This window comes from Rhinoderma darwinii, chromosome 2 (assembly GCF_050947455.1).
Source record: "Rhinoderma darwinii isolate aRhiDar2 chromosome 2, aRhiDar2.hap1, whole genome shotgun sequence".
NCBI lineage: Eukaryota > Metazoa > Chordata > Amphibia > Anura > Rhinodermatidae > Rhinoderma > Rhinoderma darwinii.
The window spans coordinates 246,044,090-246,061,014 of record NC_134688.1 but is presented as its reverse complement, the minus strand read 5'-3'; the positions used below and the strand labels follow the sequence as shown (position 1 = coordinate 246,061,014).

At 43.3% G+C, this 16,925-nt stretch overlaps 1 protein-coding gene across 2 annotated transcripts in view; it reads right to left on the bottom strand.

Annotated features, from left to right (window-relative positions):
• ULK2 (unc-51 like autophagy activating kinase 2) overlaps positions 1 to 16,925 on the bottom strand; it is a 90,594-nt gene that overhangs the window by 57,423 nt on the left and 16,246 nt on the right. For both annotated transcript variants that reach the window (XM_075853006.1, XM_075853007.1), the window contains exon 3: positions 14,591 to 14,632. In XM_075853006.1, the coding sequence (XP_075709121.1) occupies positions 14,591 to 14,632 (42 nt within the window). The remainder of the gene's footprint in view (positions 1 to 14,590; positions 14,633 to 16,925) is intronic.

The window sequence follows — 16,925 nt, the reverse complement described above, 5'->3', positions numbered from 1 at the left end:
AGTATAATGCCCCCATAACTGTCCTCCACACAGTATAATGCCCCCATAACTGTCCTCCACACAGTATAATGCCCCCATAACTGTCCTCCACACAGTATAATGCCCCCATAACTGCCCTCCACACAGTATAATGCCCCCATAACTGCCCTCCACACAGCATAATGCCCCATAACTGCCCTCCACACAGTATAATGCCCCCATAACTGCCCTCCACACAGTATAATGCCCCCATAACTGCCCTCCACACAGCATAATGCCCCCATAACTGCCCTCCACAGTATAATGCCCCCATAACTGCCCTCCACACAGTATAATGCCCCCATAACTGCCCTCCACACAGTACAATGCCCCCATAACTGCCCTCCACACAGTACAATGCCCCCATAACTGCCCTCCACACAGCATAATGCCCCCATAACGGTCCTCCACACAGCATAATGCCCGCATAACGGTCCTCCACACAGCATAATGCCCCCATAACGGTCCTCCACACAGTATAATGCCCCCATAACGGTCCTCCACACAGTATAATGCCCCCATAACTGTCCTCCACACAGTATAATACCCCCATAACTGCCCTCCACACAGTATAATACCCCCATAACTGCCCTCCACACAGTATAATGCCCCCATAACTGCCCTCCACACAGTATAATACCCCCCATAACTGCCCTCCACACAGTATAATACCCCCCATAACTGCCCTCCACAGTATAATGCCCCCATAACTGCCCTCCACAGTATAATGCCCCCATAACTGCCCTCCACACAGTATAATACCCCCCATAACTGCCCTCCACAGTATAATGCCCCCATAACTGCCCTCCACAGTATAATGCCCCCATAACTGCCCTCCACACAGCATAATGCCCCCATAACTGCCCTCCACACAGTATAATGCCCCTATAACTGTCCTCCACACAGTATAATGCCCCCATAACTGCCCTCCACACAGTATAATGCCCCCATAACTGTCCTCCACACAGTATAATGCCCCCATAACTGTCCTCCACACAGTATAATGCCCCCATAACTGTCCTCCACACAGTATAATGCCCCTATAACTGCCCTCCACACAGTATAATGCCCCCATAACTGCCCTCCACACAGCATAATGCCCCATAACTGCCCTCCACACAGTATAATGCCCCCATAACTGCCCTCCACACAGTATAATGCCCCCATAACTGCCCTCCACACAGCATAATGCCCCCATAACTGCCCTCCACAGTATAATGCCCCCATAACTGCCCTCCACACAGTATAATGCCCCCATAACTGCCCTCCACACAGTACAATGCCCCCATAACTGCCCTCCACACAGTACAATGCCCCCATAACTGCCCTCCACACAGCATAATGCCCCCATAACGGTCCTCCACACAGCATAATGCCCGCATAACGGTCCTCCACACAGCATAATGCCCCCATAACGGTCCTCCACACAGTATAATGCCCCCATAACGGTCCTCCACACAGTATAATGCCCCCATAACTGTCCTCCACACAGTATAATACCCCCATAACTGCCCTCCACACAGTATAATACCCCCATAACTGCCCTCCACACAGTATAATGCCCCCATAACTGCCCTCCACACAGTATAATGCCCCCCATAACTGCCCTCCACACAGTATAATACCCCCCATAACTGCCCTCCACAGTATAATGCCCCCATAACTGCCCTCCACAGTATAATGCCCCCATAACTGCCCTCCACACAGCATAATGCCCCCATAACTGCCCTCCACACAGCATAATGCCCCCATAACGGTCCTCCACACAGTATAATGCCCCTATAACTGTCCTCCACACAGTAGAATGCCACATAGCTGCCGCCACACATTATAATGCCCCTATAACTGTCCTCCACACAGTATAATGCCCCCATAACTGTCCTCCACACAGTATAATGCCCCCACAACTGTCCTCCACACAGTATAATGCCCCCATAACTGTCCTCCACACAGTATAATGCCCCCACAACTGTCCTCCACACAGTATAATGCCCCCATAACTGTCCTCCACACAGTATAATGCCCCCATAACTGCCCTCCACACAGTATAATACCCCCCATAACTGCCCTCCACACAGTATAATGCCCCCATAACTGTCCTCCACACAGTATAATACCCCCCATAACTGCCCTCCACACAGCATAATGCCCCCATAACTGTCCTCCACACAGTATAATGCCCCCATAAGGGTATGTTCACACGCTAGCTGGCTTTTACGGCTAAAATGACAGCCTGTTTTCAGAAGAAAACAGCTGCGTCGTTTCAGACGTAAAAGCTCCTCCTCGCATTATGCGAGGCGTCTGTGACGCTCGTATATCTTGAGCTGCTCTTCATTGAGTTCAATGAAGAACAGCTCAAATTACGTTGCAAAGAAGTGCCCTGCACTTCTTTGCCAAGGCAGTCAATTTACGCATCGTAGTTTGACAGCTGTCAAACGACAACGCGTAAATTACAGGTCGTCTGCACAATACGTCGGCAAACCCATTCAAATGAATGGGCTGATGTTTGCTGACGTATTGTAGCCCTATTTTCAGACGTAAAACGAGGCATAATACGCCTCGTTTACGTCTGAAAATAGGTCGTGTGAACCCAGCCTGACTGTCCCCCACACAGTATAATGCCACTATAACTGCCTCAAGAGTATAATGCGCCTATAACTGTCCTCCTCACAGTATAATGCCCCCATAACTGCCCTCCACACAGTATAATGCCCCCATAACTGCCCTCCACACAGTATAATGCCCCCATAACTGCCCTCCACACAGTATAATGCCCCCATAACTGTCCTCCACAGCATAATGCCCCCATAACTGCCCTCCACACAGTATAATGCCCCCATAACTGCCCTCCACACAGCATAATGCCCCCATAACGGTCCTCCACACAGTATAATGCCCCCATAACGGTCCTCCACACAGTATAATGCCCCCATAACTGTCCTCCACACAGTATAATGCCACATAGCTGCCCTCCACACATTATAATGCCCCTATAACTGCCTCAAGAGTATAATGCTCCTATAACTGTCCTCCACACAGTATAATACCCCCCATAACTGCCCTCCACACAGCATAATGCCCCCATAACTGTCCTCCACACAGTATAATGCCCTCATAACGGTCCTCCACACAGTATAATGCCCCCATAACTGTCCTTCACACAGTATAATGCCCCCATAGCTGCGTCTACATAGTATAATGCCCATGTAACTGATTTCCATGCAGTATAACGCCCCTATATCTGCCGTCACACAATATAATGCCCCCATATATGCCACACACAGTATAAAGTTGCCGATAGCGGCCCCACGCTGTGTAAAGCCCCAAAAGTTGCCCCCAATAGTGCCTGATAAAAACAATAACATACATACTCACCTAACCCCTTTTCAATGACGAGTGTAGGAGATCCCTCTGGTCTGTGCGGCACGGCGCAGACAGGCCGCCATCTCTACCATTGGATTCAACTGTATCTGCGCCCTGAAGATGCAGATACAATTTAAACCGGGAAAAAATTGATAAAACCAAAATTCGCAAGATGGCGTCAATTAATTGCGCTAAATTGAATATTTTTGGATTAATTGCCCAGCCCTAAGTTGCAGTTTGGGTATCAGAGCTGCCTTCTGCCGATCCCAACACCTGTGTCTCCATCACATGACCATCAACAGAATTGTATTGACTATGTAAACAATGAATGTTCCTACTGAACAACAAGAAGAACTTGAAAACATTGAGGAATACAGAAAGTATATTGGAACATTGTACAACTTTTAATTATACAAAAAAAAGAACATTTGCTAAAACTGGACAGCCCCTTTAAGCTGGGCAACGACATGAGATCTCTCCACCACGAGCATAACCAGGTAAGAAAAGCCAAATGGGCATGTAATAACTATGGTGGGAGCAGGATCAAATAGATTGAAATGCAACTTCTATATTCCCAGTTTTCCTTCTGTCAGACATCCGGGGACACCATAGTTGGCACGGGCAGGTCCCAAAAACGGTCAGGACCCACCAACAAAAATCTCATGTCTTTAGCCAGCTTTAAATATTTAGCCAGATACATAGGGTGAGTACATATACAACAACTTGCTGGGAAAGAAACTTGATCAAATCTAAATTTTTCTTACAAGTTATTTTATTGTCGATATTAATCTGCAAGCAGGTGATTTATAACAGCACAGTGCACAATTGATTTAAAACTTTCAACATGCATCACAGCATACAAACGTACACAGCAGAGTTACTATTGTGGGATCTGGTTTGTGTATTGACTAAAAATCTCTGCTAAAATGCACCAGACATTACTACTCGCCTACAGACTCTTTGGACATGAGTCTAATGTTAATTGTTAACCATTCTCTTAGACTGTGGTGTTTAGAGCATGTCAGCCGGTTCCCATGATCTTTGTGACGAACGTAGTGTATGAACATTCGACTGGGTTATCTTTGGCACATATGTTTGCTGTTCTCGGTTTCCTAGAAAGAGCTTTTCTAGGAAAGTCAATCCTACTGAAATAAATCAGAACTTGTCAGGCCTGTAAAGGCAAGTGCTTTCAAGGAATGCAGCTCATATTACAGTCATGAAAGTTCATTTTCTTTCCTCCCCACAGCTGACCCTATTATTCCTGAGACATGTGACTAAATGCGACCATAGAAATAATTGGCTACCGTGACCGTAAAGTGCCAGAGGCGTTATTCACAGTGCTCAGTAGAGAATATTATTGTTCCCTATGCACGCACATGCTTCATAAAAGGACAGGCTTGTCCCAGTAAATTTGCTTCAAAGCGCTTTACTTTTTGCTCAACATTTATTTTAACAATACAGCAAGAGGAGACGTGAAGATTCTCCTAAACCTTTTTAATATAAATGCTAGATTACCAAACAAAATGTCAGATCTTCTCTTTGCCATCATCAGACAGATAAATATAAGCAACGGATATGCATGAAAGAGCAAGAAAAACACTTGTATCAGCCAAGTCTAAATAATACCGAAAACCGTGACGGGAAAAGACAATGCAAACGGAGGAGGGGCGCACACGTTATTCAGATCTATCTTTATGAACCATTGAAAAAGTGATTCCAGCTGTGATGGGAACATTATTTCATAAAACAGAACAGATTCTATGATGCAAATTTGTAGGCCGCATCCCAGCCTCCTACACGGTCGAAAACCACCTCATAAACAAGAGGCAAAGGCAGCCTGACCATTTCAGCAGTGCCTAATGGCTCATGGTCAGGAGGTGCCCACAGTCTAATGGGCGCTTATTGGCAAAGTGCTTGCACGTAAAGGGGTTTTCCCATTTTTAGCATGTCTACAGGATATATATTCCATAAATGCATGATAGGTGCGGGTCAGGTGATCCTCAAGGGCCAGTGTACTCTTCATAGGGTTCAACAGACGGGGGCGTGCTTGCGGCCCTCTCCATTGACGTTACGGAAAGTGCAAGCAAGCAGCTGACGAGAAGAATAGGGAATACTGTGGTGAGGAGGAAATAAATAGGCACTATATCACCGAATCATACGCATTATCGAAGCGTGTAACCCTTAGGGTATGTTTACACGCGTAGGATTCTCACAGGATTTAGACACTGTTCCGCACCTAAACCCTGACAGAGTCCGCTAACGTTTCACTGGCAATGCATGTGAATGGGTTAATTCATACACTCAGTAAAATATCCACGCAAACGTTAACGCGCTGTGGATTTTAAAATCCACAGCATGTTTATTATGGTCAGGGATTACGCACTGGAAAGCTGCAGATTAGCTCCATTGAACTCTAGAGGGGCTAATCCACAGCAAAAAGTTAAAACTTGCTGACTTCTGCCACAAATTTTCTAAAAAAAAAACAAACCAACATACATGACAATCCAGAAAGAAACATCCATGTCCGACCATGAATAAATATATACATGGGGATTGTGGAAACGATCTTTGTGGAGAGGTGGACGCCAACTGTTTATCAAGTCTTCTAAGAAAAGTAGACTATTTCATTAAGGGTCCTCTTTTTAACAGACAAAGAACATTATGAAAACACTGCGCACACTTCACCAGTTGAATAAATTGCCCATCCCCCTAGTTCTGGACAGAAACTGCTTTACGATGTGAATTCACTTAGATTTTTTAGACTGCCAATCGCCCCTGTGTGACTGCACCTGTTACTGAACACAGGGTAAGAATTATTCAATCCCATGTAGACATGACTGGGCGATATGCCCAGTTTCATAAGGAAGCAGCAGAATAATAGCAAACTACCTTTTATGCGGTTGTAGTGATATGCTAGTCCTTTTCCTAAAAGTCTACCTACCCATTACGCACAGAAATCAATTCCTATCACGCAGTGTAAAATGCTCGCACTGGGCCTTTGGCTTTAAAAACAACATGGGGGAAAAAAAATTAAATAAAAAATGGAGCTATTGCTCAAAGCAACCAGATCACAGATCTCACTTTTTTTGTGGCTAGCTGTAAAATTGAAACAACGGACATTCCTTCTCTCGGTCAACACTAGCTTAAATACATAAGGTCCCTGGTCACAGAAGTAAGGCTATGTTCGCATCACATTTTTTTGGCCTACGTTTAGCGTATATGCCAGGAAAAACTCCTGACGTATACATTAAACGTAGGCTGTGATGGATGACTAATAGTGGCATCGGTGACCCACAGGTTATAATGGTATATGTTAAACGTATACATCATGTACGCTCATGACCATTTTAACGCCGTATACGTTTAACAGATCGCTTTATAGTCTATGGGTCACAGATGTCACTGTTAGGCATCCATCACCTATAGGTTATAAACATATCCATTTAACGGATGTGTCACGAAAAGCTATTGAAAAACTCATGACATACATCGCAGGCTTACGTCACCCAAAGGCTCCCATATCCAAAAACATTTACCACACAATATCCTTTTTTGACAGATCCCATTAGATGGTATAGCGTAGTCTACTACGCTATTCCATAGATCTAAAGGAGACAGTATAGTGACATATACCAGCCCGAGGCCAAAAGCGCACCCTTTTGACTCCTTCTGACTAACGGAGTATGTCAGGTGCTTTCCTCGAGTGCACGTAAAACATACTGGCAAAAATGTGATGTAAACCGAGCCTTCGTTAGCTGAAGCCAGTAAAGAGGCATATATATTTCAAGTCTGTTAGCAAATCTGTGCCTGTGCCCCCATGAAAACACATCCTTGTAGTCTGAGAGCTCAGTGTTATCATAGGAACACTGGGTCTCATTACAAACAATGCTAGAAAACCGGATCGATTCAAATTAATTGCTTTGAACAGTTTTTGATAACACAGGATGTTTTGTTATGGGGACACAGGTAGCCTTATTTTTCAATCCCTGATAACTTTAGAAAGGAATATGTTCACCTTCGCAACCAAATATTCTTTTATTATGACTCCAATGCATCTAAAATGGAATATAAAGCAACTTCACTATAAGACTTGATCAATAATTTCATACCGTTTTGCTTCTACAGCTCCTAAGCAGACCTATGTGTCTCCATGGTAACAGACTACAAACAAACTCTGCGCAGCCTGATCCTGCAGTCATACCCTCTTATCTGTCCACTACTGCTTGTTAACCTACCGAATGTACGGAAGCATTAAGTAGGAGACAAATGCAGGGAAGCAGGACTGCAGGATCAGACTACATTAAAAAAACAAAAAAAAAAAATTTGGTTGAGAAGGAGGACAAACTCTAAATAGGGGTTTGATAGACGACCATTAGTTCTCTTAATTTTTATATAAACTTCCAGAGACACATAACCAATAATCTAGACACCACACAGTGTTGTCCTTGCTCCGCTAATTCAATTCTATGTCTCATGCTATCAAAAAATTAAACAATCCTATTAGCGATAAGACAGCTACCTACTGTTTCGTAGAACAATGAAAAATTACTGGTCATTAAGACTATGCAAGAAAGGGCTACGCAAATTAACTAAATTCCTTCACGAGGCAGATTTTATTTCTGTGGTAAAAGGCAAAAAAATAAATACAAATAATCTGCACAAGAAATTTTCCGCAACATGTAAACTGGTTTCTGGAAACCACATTCACATGCAATGCACACGGATTGTTGTCGTATTTGAGGTGGAGTCCACGCCGAAGTCAGTGTCAAATCAAACACATGTAAATGGGGTCTTATAGTTATGTTCAAGAATAAACTCAATGTGTTCAAACAGTGCTGCTGACAAAGGAAGTGGTCTATAAAAGACTATAAGGGTATGTTCACACGCTTAACCAAAAACGTATTAAAATACGGAGCGGTTTTCAAGGGAAAACGCTACTGATTTTCAGACTTTAAGCCACTTGCGTTTTTCGCGGCGTTTTTTTACGGCTGTTTTTGGAGCTGTTTTTCTATAGAGTCTATGAAAAATGGCTCCAAAAACGTTCCAAGAAGTGCCATGGAACAGAACGCCTTTTTTCTTATTGAAATCAATGGGCAGATGTTTGGAGGCGTTCTGTTTCTGACTCCTCAGTCGTTTTTCGGGCCGTTTACCCTAAATGTTCAGAATGGTCTTCGGAAGTTTAAAAGGTATTCACACCTCAAAAATACGGTGTTTATAAACAAAAAAAAACCATGATGCCAGTATGAACCGTGCTTAAAATGAGACATGAAAATCGCCGGGAGCCTGTAAATGGAGACCCTGCCTTATGCCCAGAATAGTAGTCGCAGCGCTTGAAAATGCACCTAAACTGCAGCGCTCATTGGAGATGTTCCCAAACTATGGGCAACAATAAATTGCTTTTCTGATAATCTGGGTCAGATTCTGTGTTTTAGAAAACCCAGATACCCACGGGGATTAAATGCCGATGGAATCCGGATGCCCTCTGAAATCTCAGTTGGAAATAGATAAATAATAGATAAAATTACTCACATACACTGGGCAAAATCACACTTTATTCATATATTTCAGAGCTAAAAATGGAATGTTGCTATGGCATTACAAGAAAGCAAGCGCAGCCCAGACATTCGTAAAATTGTAAATGCTCTTTCCTTGGGAAAAGCTTTACTGGTCGCCCAGGATAGTATCCAATCCTCTTCTAGACACTACATATACGGCTCATGTCATAATACGGCCATGTGCATAAGCGCTTAGATACATTGGGCATGATCTACGAAGAACGCCGTTTCACACGCCAGTTTTAGCTTTCTATATTTGCTAAAGTAAAGACGTGACAGTATTATAAAGAGGTGCAGACCTCTCAATAAATCTGTCGCATCTTCTCACTGGCCATGCCCCACAACTGTGGCGTTAGGACATCGGCCATGCACCAAAAATTCCCCCCCATCGGTTATAAAGAAAAAAAATTAAACGCTCGGCGACCCCACTCTGACTTTACGTGGTCTGCGACTTTGTAGCCGAGTTGCTCTGATTCCTAAACGCTTCTACTTCGCAATAATACCAGTCACAATCTTATACACCTGTGGCAATGGGACTGAATGAAACACCTGAATTCAATAATCTAAAAAGGTGTGTCCCAACACTTTTGTCCATATACTACAGTCTAACGTCAGCGTTTACAGCAAAAAGTGGGATACAGTGTGTATATATATATATATATATATATATATATACACATACAAAAACCATAGGAGTCCAATGACTCTGTTGTCCGTTGTCATAACAACCGACGGTGAACAAGAAAGTCAGGAGAAGGAGAGCGCAAGTTGAGCACGTGTCCTGCGCTCTCCATTACAGTCTCTTCTAGTTACAGGAAAAGTCAAGCGAAGAGAGTGCGTGTTAATTGTCAGAGTAGCCCTCAAACCAATCACCACATTGCGAAGAGATAAAATATGTAAATGATGATCAAAAGGGAAACGCTTATTGAGAATAGCAGCGTTTATCTTCCTAGGATAGAAAACATTTACTATTTAAAATTCTATACACATAGCAACACGGAAAATAAATCCAATTTTAGCCCTTTGGAATCATTTACATAGGATTATTAGGTTTCATTACACCTACGGGGTTAAAAATAACACTGTTTTAATATCCATTAAAATGGCGTGGAGGAACTACAGCAGCAAAGTAGTTAATCTCTAAAAGGATTGGCTAACATCACTACCTAGTCACTGGACTGAAAATAGGACACTGATCCTATGAGAAGTCTCATGACAAACATCAACAATCTGGAAGCGATCCAGGTTTAAGCAGCACACGTCCCATCGCTCGCTAAATACGGAGAATGGAAAGAGCCAAGTGACTTGCAAGTGCACATATACCATTTCAGACAGTCAGTCACATGAGATACTCCCAAGGTGAGCTGGAAGCCGCAGGAAGAATAACTAAGCTCACATGGGCTGGAATATTTCCGAGGGGAGTGCACATCTCTAAGCAACAACAAATTAAATAAATGTGACCTTAACATTTGCCTCAGACTACTTATTTACAGTAGTTTAGGTCACTAAGTAATCTATGGCATCTTAGTACATGCGCTCCTTACGTTTTGATGCAATGCAGGTTAGTGAAGGTCAAATAATACCAATACTCTTTTTTGCGATATAACTCAAAGAAAAATATTGGTGGGGGATGGAAAAAAAGCAAAAAACAAAGTGATATTTTTTTTTTTACTTGTAAGCAACTTGTTTCCACTCTACATCTTTCTTATTGATATAATTGTCGCTCCTCAGTTGCACTGAAAAGATTCTGTGGGTATTCCAAGCCTTTCCATACACGAACGAAAGCGGAACACACTGATTTTGGCAGAATTTGACCCAATCTAATACATTCATCCGTCCTCTGCAGATGCCAGGGAAAGAGGAATTGGGCAGGTTTGATTTTACATGCCCAATCATTTGTTCTTACGGGACACAAGCGCTGCCTGAGGAGTCTGGTAGCAGCTTATTACCCCCTACCATAGTAAAAAAAAACATGCGTGTGTGGCCACATGCACGCTCGGACGATCTTTGTCACTGCCCTTTTACACTGGGTGATTATCGTGCAGACTAGCGTTCATAAAACGCCCGTTGCCGATAATTGCCCTGTGTACAAAGGGCAGCGATCAGCAGATGAACGGGCAAACGCTCATCTGCTGGTCGTATAGTTTTAAAAAAAGTAAAAGATTGTCGTTGGCAGCACTGCCGACATGATAATAATGTATGGGGACGAGCGATCGGAGTAACGACCGCTCGTCCACATCCATAGCTCCATGTAACAGGAGCAAACGAGCGCCGATCAACTATACAGTCGGCCGGTGTAAAACGCCCTTTAGCAACCGCTGCAGCAAGCACCGATCAACGAGTCATGGTTGATCGGCGCTCGTTTGCTCCTGTCACACAGAACTATGGATGGGGACAAGCGCTCATTACTCCGATCGCTCTACCCAATACATTATCATCATGTCGGCAGCGCGTCTCCCTGTTTACACAGGGAGATGTGCGGCCGACAACGATAATATTTCACTTTTTTTAAAACGATACGATCAGCAGATCAAGGGTTTGCCTGTTCATCTGCTGATCGTTCCCCTATACACAGGGCAATTATCGGCAAGGAACGTTATATAAACGCTTGTCTGCCCGATAATCGTCCTGTGTAATACCCCCTTTACTTGAAATAGTTGTTTGCTTTAAAAAAAAAAGCATGTTAAAAAAACAAGATTAGGGAATTCTGAGTTGATAGATAAGGGTCCTGACAGGGGAACCCCACTATTAGCTAGAGGACCTGGCACATCTGTGCATTACAAGAACACCCAATCGATTTTAATTAGAACTGTGGAATACTTAGGAGCCACACACACGAGCGTGTTTGGTCCGTGATATACGGTCCGTACATCGGCCGCATTTCCCAGACTGAACACACTGCAGGGAGCTGGAAAAGCCGCCGACGTACGAACGTATATCACGGACCAAACACGCTGGTGCGTGGGAGGCCTCAATTTCCTCTAAGCAGGTGTTGCAGGGCAATTGCACACACTGCAAGGTTCCCCCACAGATAACAGATGATCCGTGGGGTCCAAGCAGCAAGACACCCTGTGAACAGATTTTTGGGGCTTTTCTGCGGCGTCTTGTGCCCGCGTCCATTGAAGCTAATGCAAAGACCGCGAGCAAAAAACGCACAGAAACAAGCGCCGCAGTTTTTTTTTGCCTCCCATCGATTTTAATGGGAGGCCACAAGAGGAAACCGCAGCAAGAAAGGAAATGCCAGGGGGGGGGGGGGGAAACACCTCTGCTACACTTTGAAATCAATGGGGGATGATTTCAGCTGCTTTTTGGCACACAGTTTCCGAAGTGGTTTCAGTTTACAAAAACAAACAAAAAACAACTCCGTGTGAACAGACCCTTAGGCTGGGTTCCCACAGGTTGGATACGCTGCGTAAAAGAACCCGCCGGAAATTCCGCTAAAAACTGCACCAAGTTGTAGTGCAGCATTTAATTTTTTTTCAAAATAATCTATTTATTATGAAACGTCATCCCAGGAGGCCGGGCTGCACGCAAAACAGAGGAACACCTCGAAGTGACTACGCCCAGGGTGGGGTTATTAATTTTGATTGAAATTTTTTTCTTTTTTTTAAATTACAAAAAAAAATATGTTTTTGAGGGTTGTTTTTTTTGATGATTTTTTTCAGACTTGCTATTTTTGCAGTGAATCGCTAAGTTTCTGCCACGAAACATATGCTATTTATTGCAGGTTCTACCTCCCCGTTGAATTCAACAGGGGAAACCCCGCAACAAAACAGCAACGAGTCCACAGCATAAATAGACATGCTGCGGATTTAAAAACACGCACCGCAGGTCAATTTATGAACGTTTTCACTGCAGATTTTTTTCTGCGGCATGTGCATGAGATTTGTTCAAATCTCATCCACTACTCGAAATTTCCCTAGTGTTAAAGCTACGTGAGAAGCCAGCCTTAATAAATGGAGCTGTGCAGCTTTGTGTCATGTAAACCCTGCCATAGGCTTCTCCTATGCATATAGTCACATGAGGGGCAATAAGTCTTCTTTTTACAATAGGGACATTCGTTTTTCCTACTCCTATCACTGCATGAATTTAGTCATTTTCTGTTCTATCCAGGTCGGATTCGGTGCTTGGCGATTATCAGGGATTATATATGCTCAGCCCAAAGTTACGTAACTTAGAAGATTTATATATACAGCTCACACAACATGACAGCTAATGCAACTAATGGCCTTCTATTGTCTGATTCCGACATTCTCTTTTCCTGAAAACAGATCACCAAGTACAGTGATGCATCTGCAGAGGGCTCGAGGGAATGTTACAGAACAATTACTGAAGAAACAAGACTCCTTCACTGAAAATAATGCTAGTATTGTCTGTTAAGTATTGCTAGTATCTGCCAGTAATTTGGAGTCCTCAAAACCGCTGACAACGCTATATATAGTGAGGGGAGTGTAGCGTAACCGTTGTTGGTCTGGCAAGTTGTATGACCGAAAAGTATCAGTTTTGACGTCCCCGCTTCCCGAAGTACCATTCCCTGCTCAGAGTGACGGCTCTAGCGGTCTCCTGATTGGATGTTGGAGCCATCAGGAGGGGCTGGCAGCGATCAGTGCAGCGAGCCAGGAGCACCGAACACGTAGAGGCCGCCTCAGTGTCACTTACGACTGCGGCGCAGGGGACATCAAAACTGACATTTCTTGGTCATGCAATATGAGGAATCGACAAGGTATGGTTACAATGCGCTCCCCACACTGTATATAGCACTGACAGAAGTCTTGAAAACTAACCGGTTCCCTTTAAAACAGGTAGACTATTGAATAGTAAAAAGAGACACAGATTTTTTACTCCCTAAAGCAATTTCACTTTTATTACGTCGCTAATGTTGATTAGCAGTTACAACAGTTAGGGTGTATTCATATGGGGAGTACTTGCCACACGGGGGAAAAACTGCACTGTAAAACCGCATGCGTTTCTACTCCGGTTTCAATGCTAACTGCAAAAACGCACGTGTTTTCAGCCGCACGGCAAAACCGCAGTGAATGAACTTTTATTCAAGACTGAAGACCCACGGTTTCATCTCAGAGAAAACAATCCCGAATACAGTGCCCACATCCTGCTATGGTTCAATACTATATCTTTGTATGCCTCTTACTTAAATTTGTTTGTTTCTTCCCTCTCAGGAATACGACACATGCTGTATTACAGAAGTACTCATACAAGGGGAGAATATTGAGCCTCATGGGAGACCCCAAACAAGTTAGTACAGAGGAACCATACTTTGCTTGGAACTGCAGTATGCACTAGGCCTTACTGGATCCTTATGTGGTTGGCTGCTTATTAGCGCCACATTATTCAAATTTGCAGCAGTGCAGTAATCGGTGACTGCAGCTCAGCTTAGCTACAGTGCCCTACAGGGAGTCTGAGGTAGTACATCCTGTCTCATCATTGGTTCAGGCTACTGCTCTAAACTCCCTCGTGCTTTATATTGCAACTCTTCTTATTCTGAAAACCATAAATCAAAAGCTGATCAGAAAGTGCATGGAGAACTGACAATTATTGCAACAGACATATCTCAGAGGGAAGCATGAAGATTTGCTTTAATGTATCGCTTGACCTTCCATTGCAAACATTAGTATCAATTCAAACATAGAGCTTACCTGAACATCATAAAGAGCCACAATGTTTTCATGCTGCAACTCCTAGAGAGGGGGAACGAAAAAAAAAAAAAGTTAGGAGAGAACATAGATGTGACTATAGAAAACCATTTTATTCATATTTTTGGGGCTACAGCAATTGAAAAAGAAGCGCAAATTCAAATCCTTATTCACTAAATAAATAGGCAACGGCCTGTCCAGACTTTACCCAAGTTACCACATGTCCGGCTTTGTTCACATACATTGCATACTGCACCATTCCTGTTGTCAAGTGAGATATAACTGCCAACAGGGACTTTGAATGGAGATTCTGGTGGCAGGGTATAATAGAGTGAACAGGGGTATAGCTTGTGGGGGGTCTGCCTCGGGTGCTGGGTGTGTGATATGGGAGAAAGGGGCTAGGAGCAACAGCAATGAGATTTAAAGGGGTTGTCCTAACTTTACTATCTCTGACCAAATGCCCTATGGGGGGGGGGGGGTATTGTGGAGAAGAAAAAACCAAACACCAAATTTATACAAAATATCAGATACTTCTCGGAAGAATCTCAGTACCGATTCTAACGAGAAGGGAGAAGTTTATTATTTTATTGAGAAAGGTAATATTTCATAAGAGATGCCAGCACATTCTCATACACATCTGATCAAATCTTAGGGCTACATTTACCATATGGGTAAGCTAGACATGTGGACTCTTACCCATTTATTTACCCTTGTTCTGCTTTTTGTTTAAGCGGTCTATACAGTGATTATTGCAGACAGCAGTAAAGACCAGTTCAGACCAACTGCTGGCAAGACCCTGACAGAAGGCAGAGATCTATGGAAAAGTTGGGCATGAAGTGACATATGGTGTGGTCGTTCAACACAACCTTTTCAGATAGACTATTTAAGACAACTCATTCACCATCTAAAAACACGGGAGTATAGCCAGCTTTAATCTAAAAAACAATGGGTAAAGATGGGTAATGGGGCAATAAAGTGGGGGATACAGTTGCTAATTTAGGGCATCGGCTAGGAAATCCCATTATACACATGAACCAAAATAAACGTAAGACAACAGTTTGATAGATCGACACGGTGGGACTACGATCTGTGAAATAATTTAGGGACAATGAGCATTTTCAGAGGAGTAACTAATTTATTATCTTAATAAATACCTTGGTCTCCAAAAGCCAAGCAGCATTTTTTCTCATTCACACCCCTTCCCCCGAGAATAAATAAAAAATGTACTTTGGATAGATACAGACACTTGCGATATACACGGCAGCTTGAACAGCTGTTAAATTATATATTATTGATCTCTATGGTAACCGGAATGTCAGAAGATGCTGACAATTTCCGTAATACATGAGAAGCCATTAAATCAGCTTCACTCACTTGTGGTCTGCTGTGGGTATATAGCGGGTCAGCATGTACAAACATTTTATTTGTAGCATATCCCATGCGCATCATAAGGAGCCATAAATAGCGAATCAGCAACATTTCCAGCGGTGACCAAAGACACTGGGTGTAAAAGCTAGCCATAGACATAGCTAGATAGCTTTGGACATTAGGGTCCGGTAAATTCTCGGACCCCATTAGCTCTTTACCACCCATGACCCACCAATGTATTTCTATTGCTCTGAATGACTGAAAGCAAAGACGGAGCATGCCCAGGTAGAACTTTTATTTAATGTTTAAATCAATGGGAATTACAGAAGGCTTCAGATATGTACGAGTCAAAGGAAACGAAAGCTCAAGGTGTTAAAAGTGCCAACACTTTCACTAATGTAATCTACTTCTATTACGACTTGAGAACCCTTTGACATGTACGATGTGTCACTTCCATTTTCTCTCTGTGTTATGGTTTGAGAGGCATCGTGATTTTATCCTAGCCCATGACCCACTGTACCATTCACTAAACAACCAGCCGTCCGTATGCCAGAATTCCTGATATTCCAGAGGCGTAGACGCTATAGAGTTCTGAAAATTCATTATGAGTTGTTGCCACAGAGAGGGGAAGAGATACTATATTGTGTTTTGGAATACGTGAAGAATGACTCTCACGTTGTCGCTCAGCGGTCCAAAGTCCTGTTTTCAGATGAAAGTAAATTTTGCATTTCATTTGTAAATCTCGGTCCCAGAGTCTGGAGGAAGAGTGGAGAGGCATCAATCCAAGTTGCTTGCGGTCCAGTGTGAAGTTTCCACAGTCAGTGATGGTTTGGGGGCCATGTCATCTGCTGGTGTTGGTCCACTGTGTTATATCAAGTCCAGAGTCATCGCAGCCGTCTAGCAGGACATTTTACAGCACTTCATGCTTCCCTCTGCTGACAAGCTTTATGGAGATGCTAATTTCACTTTC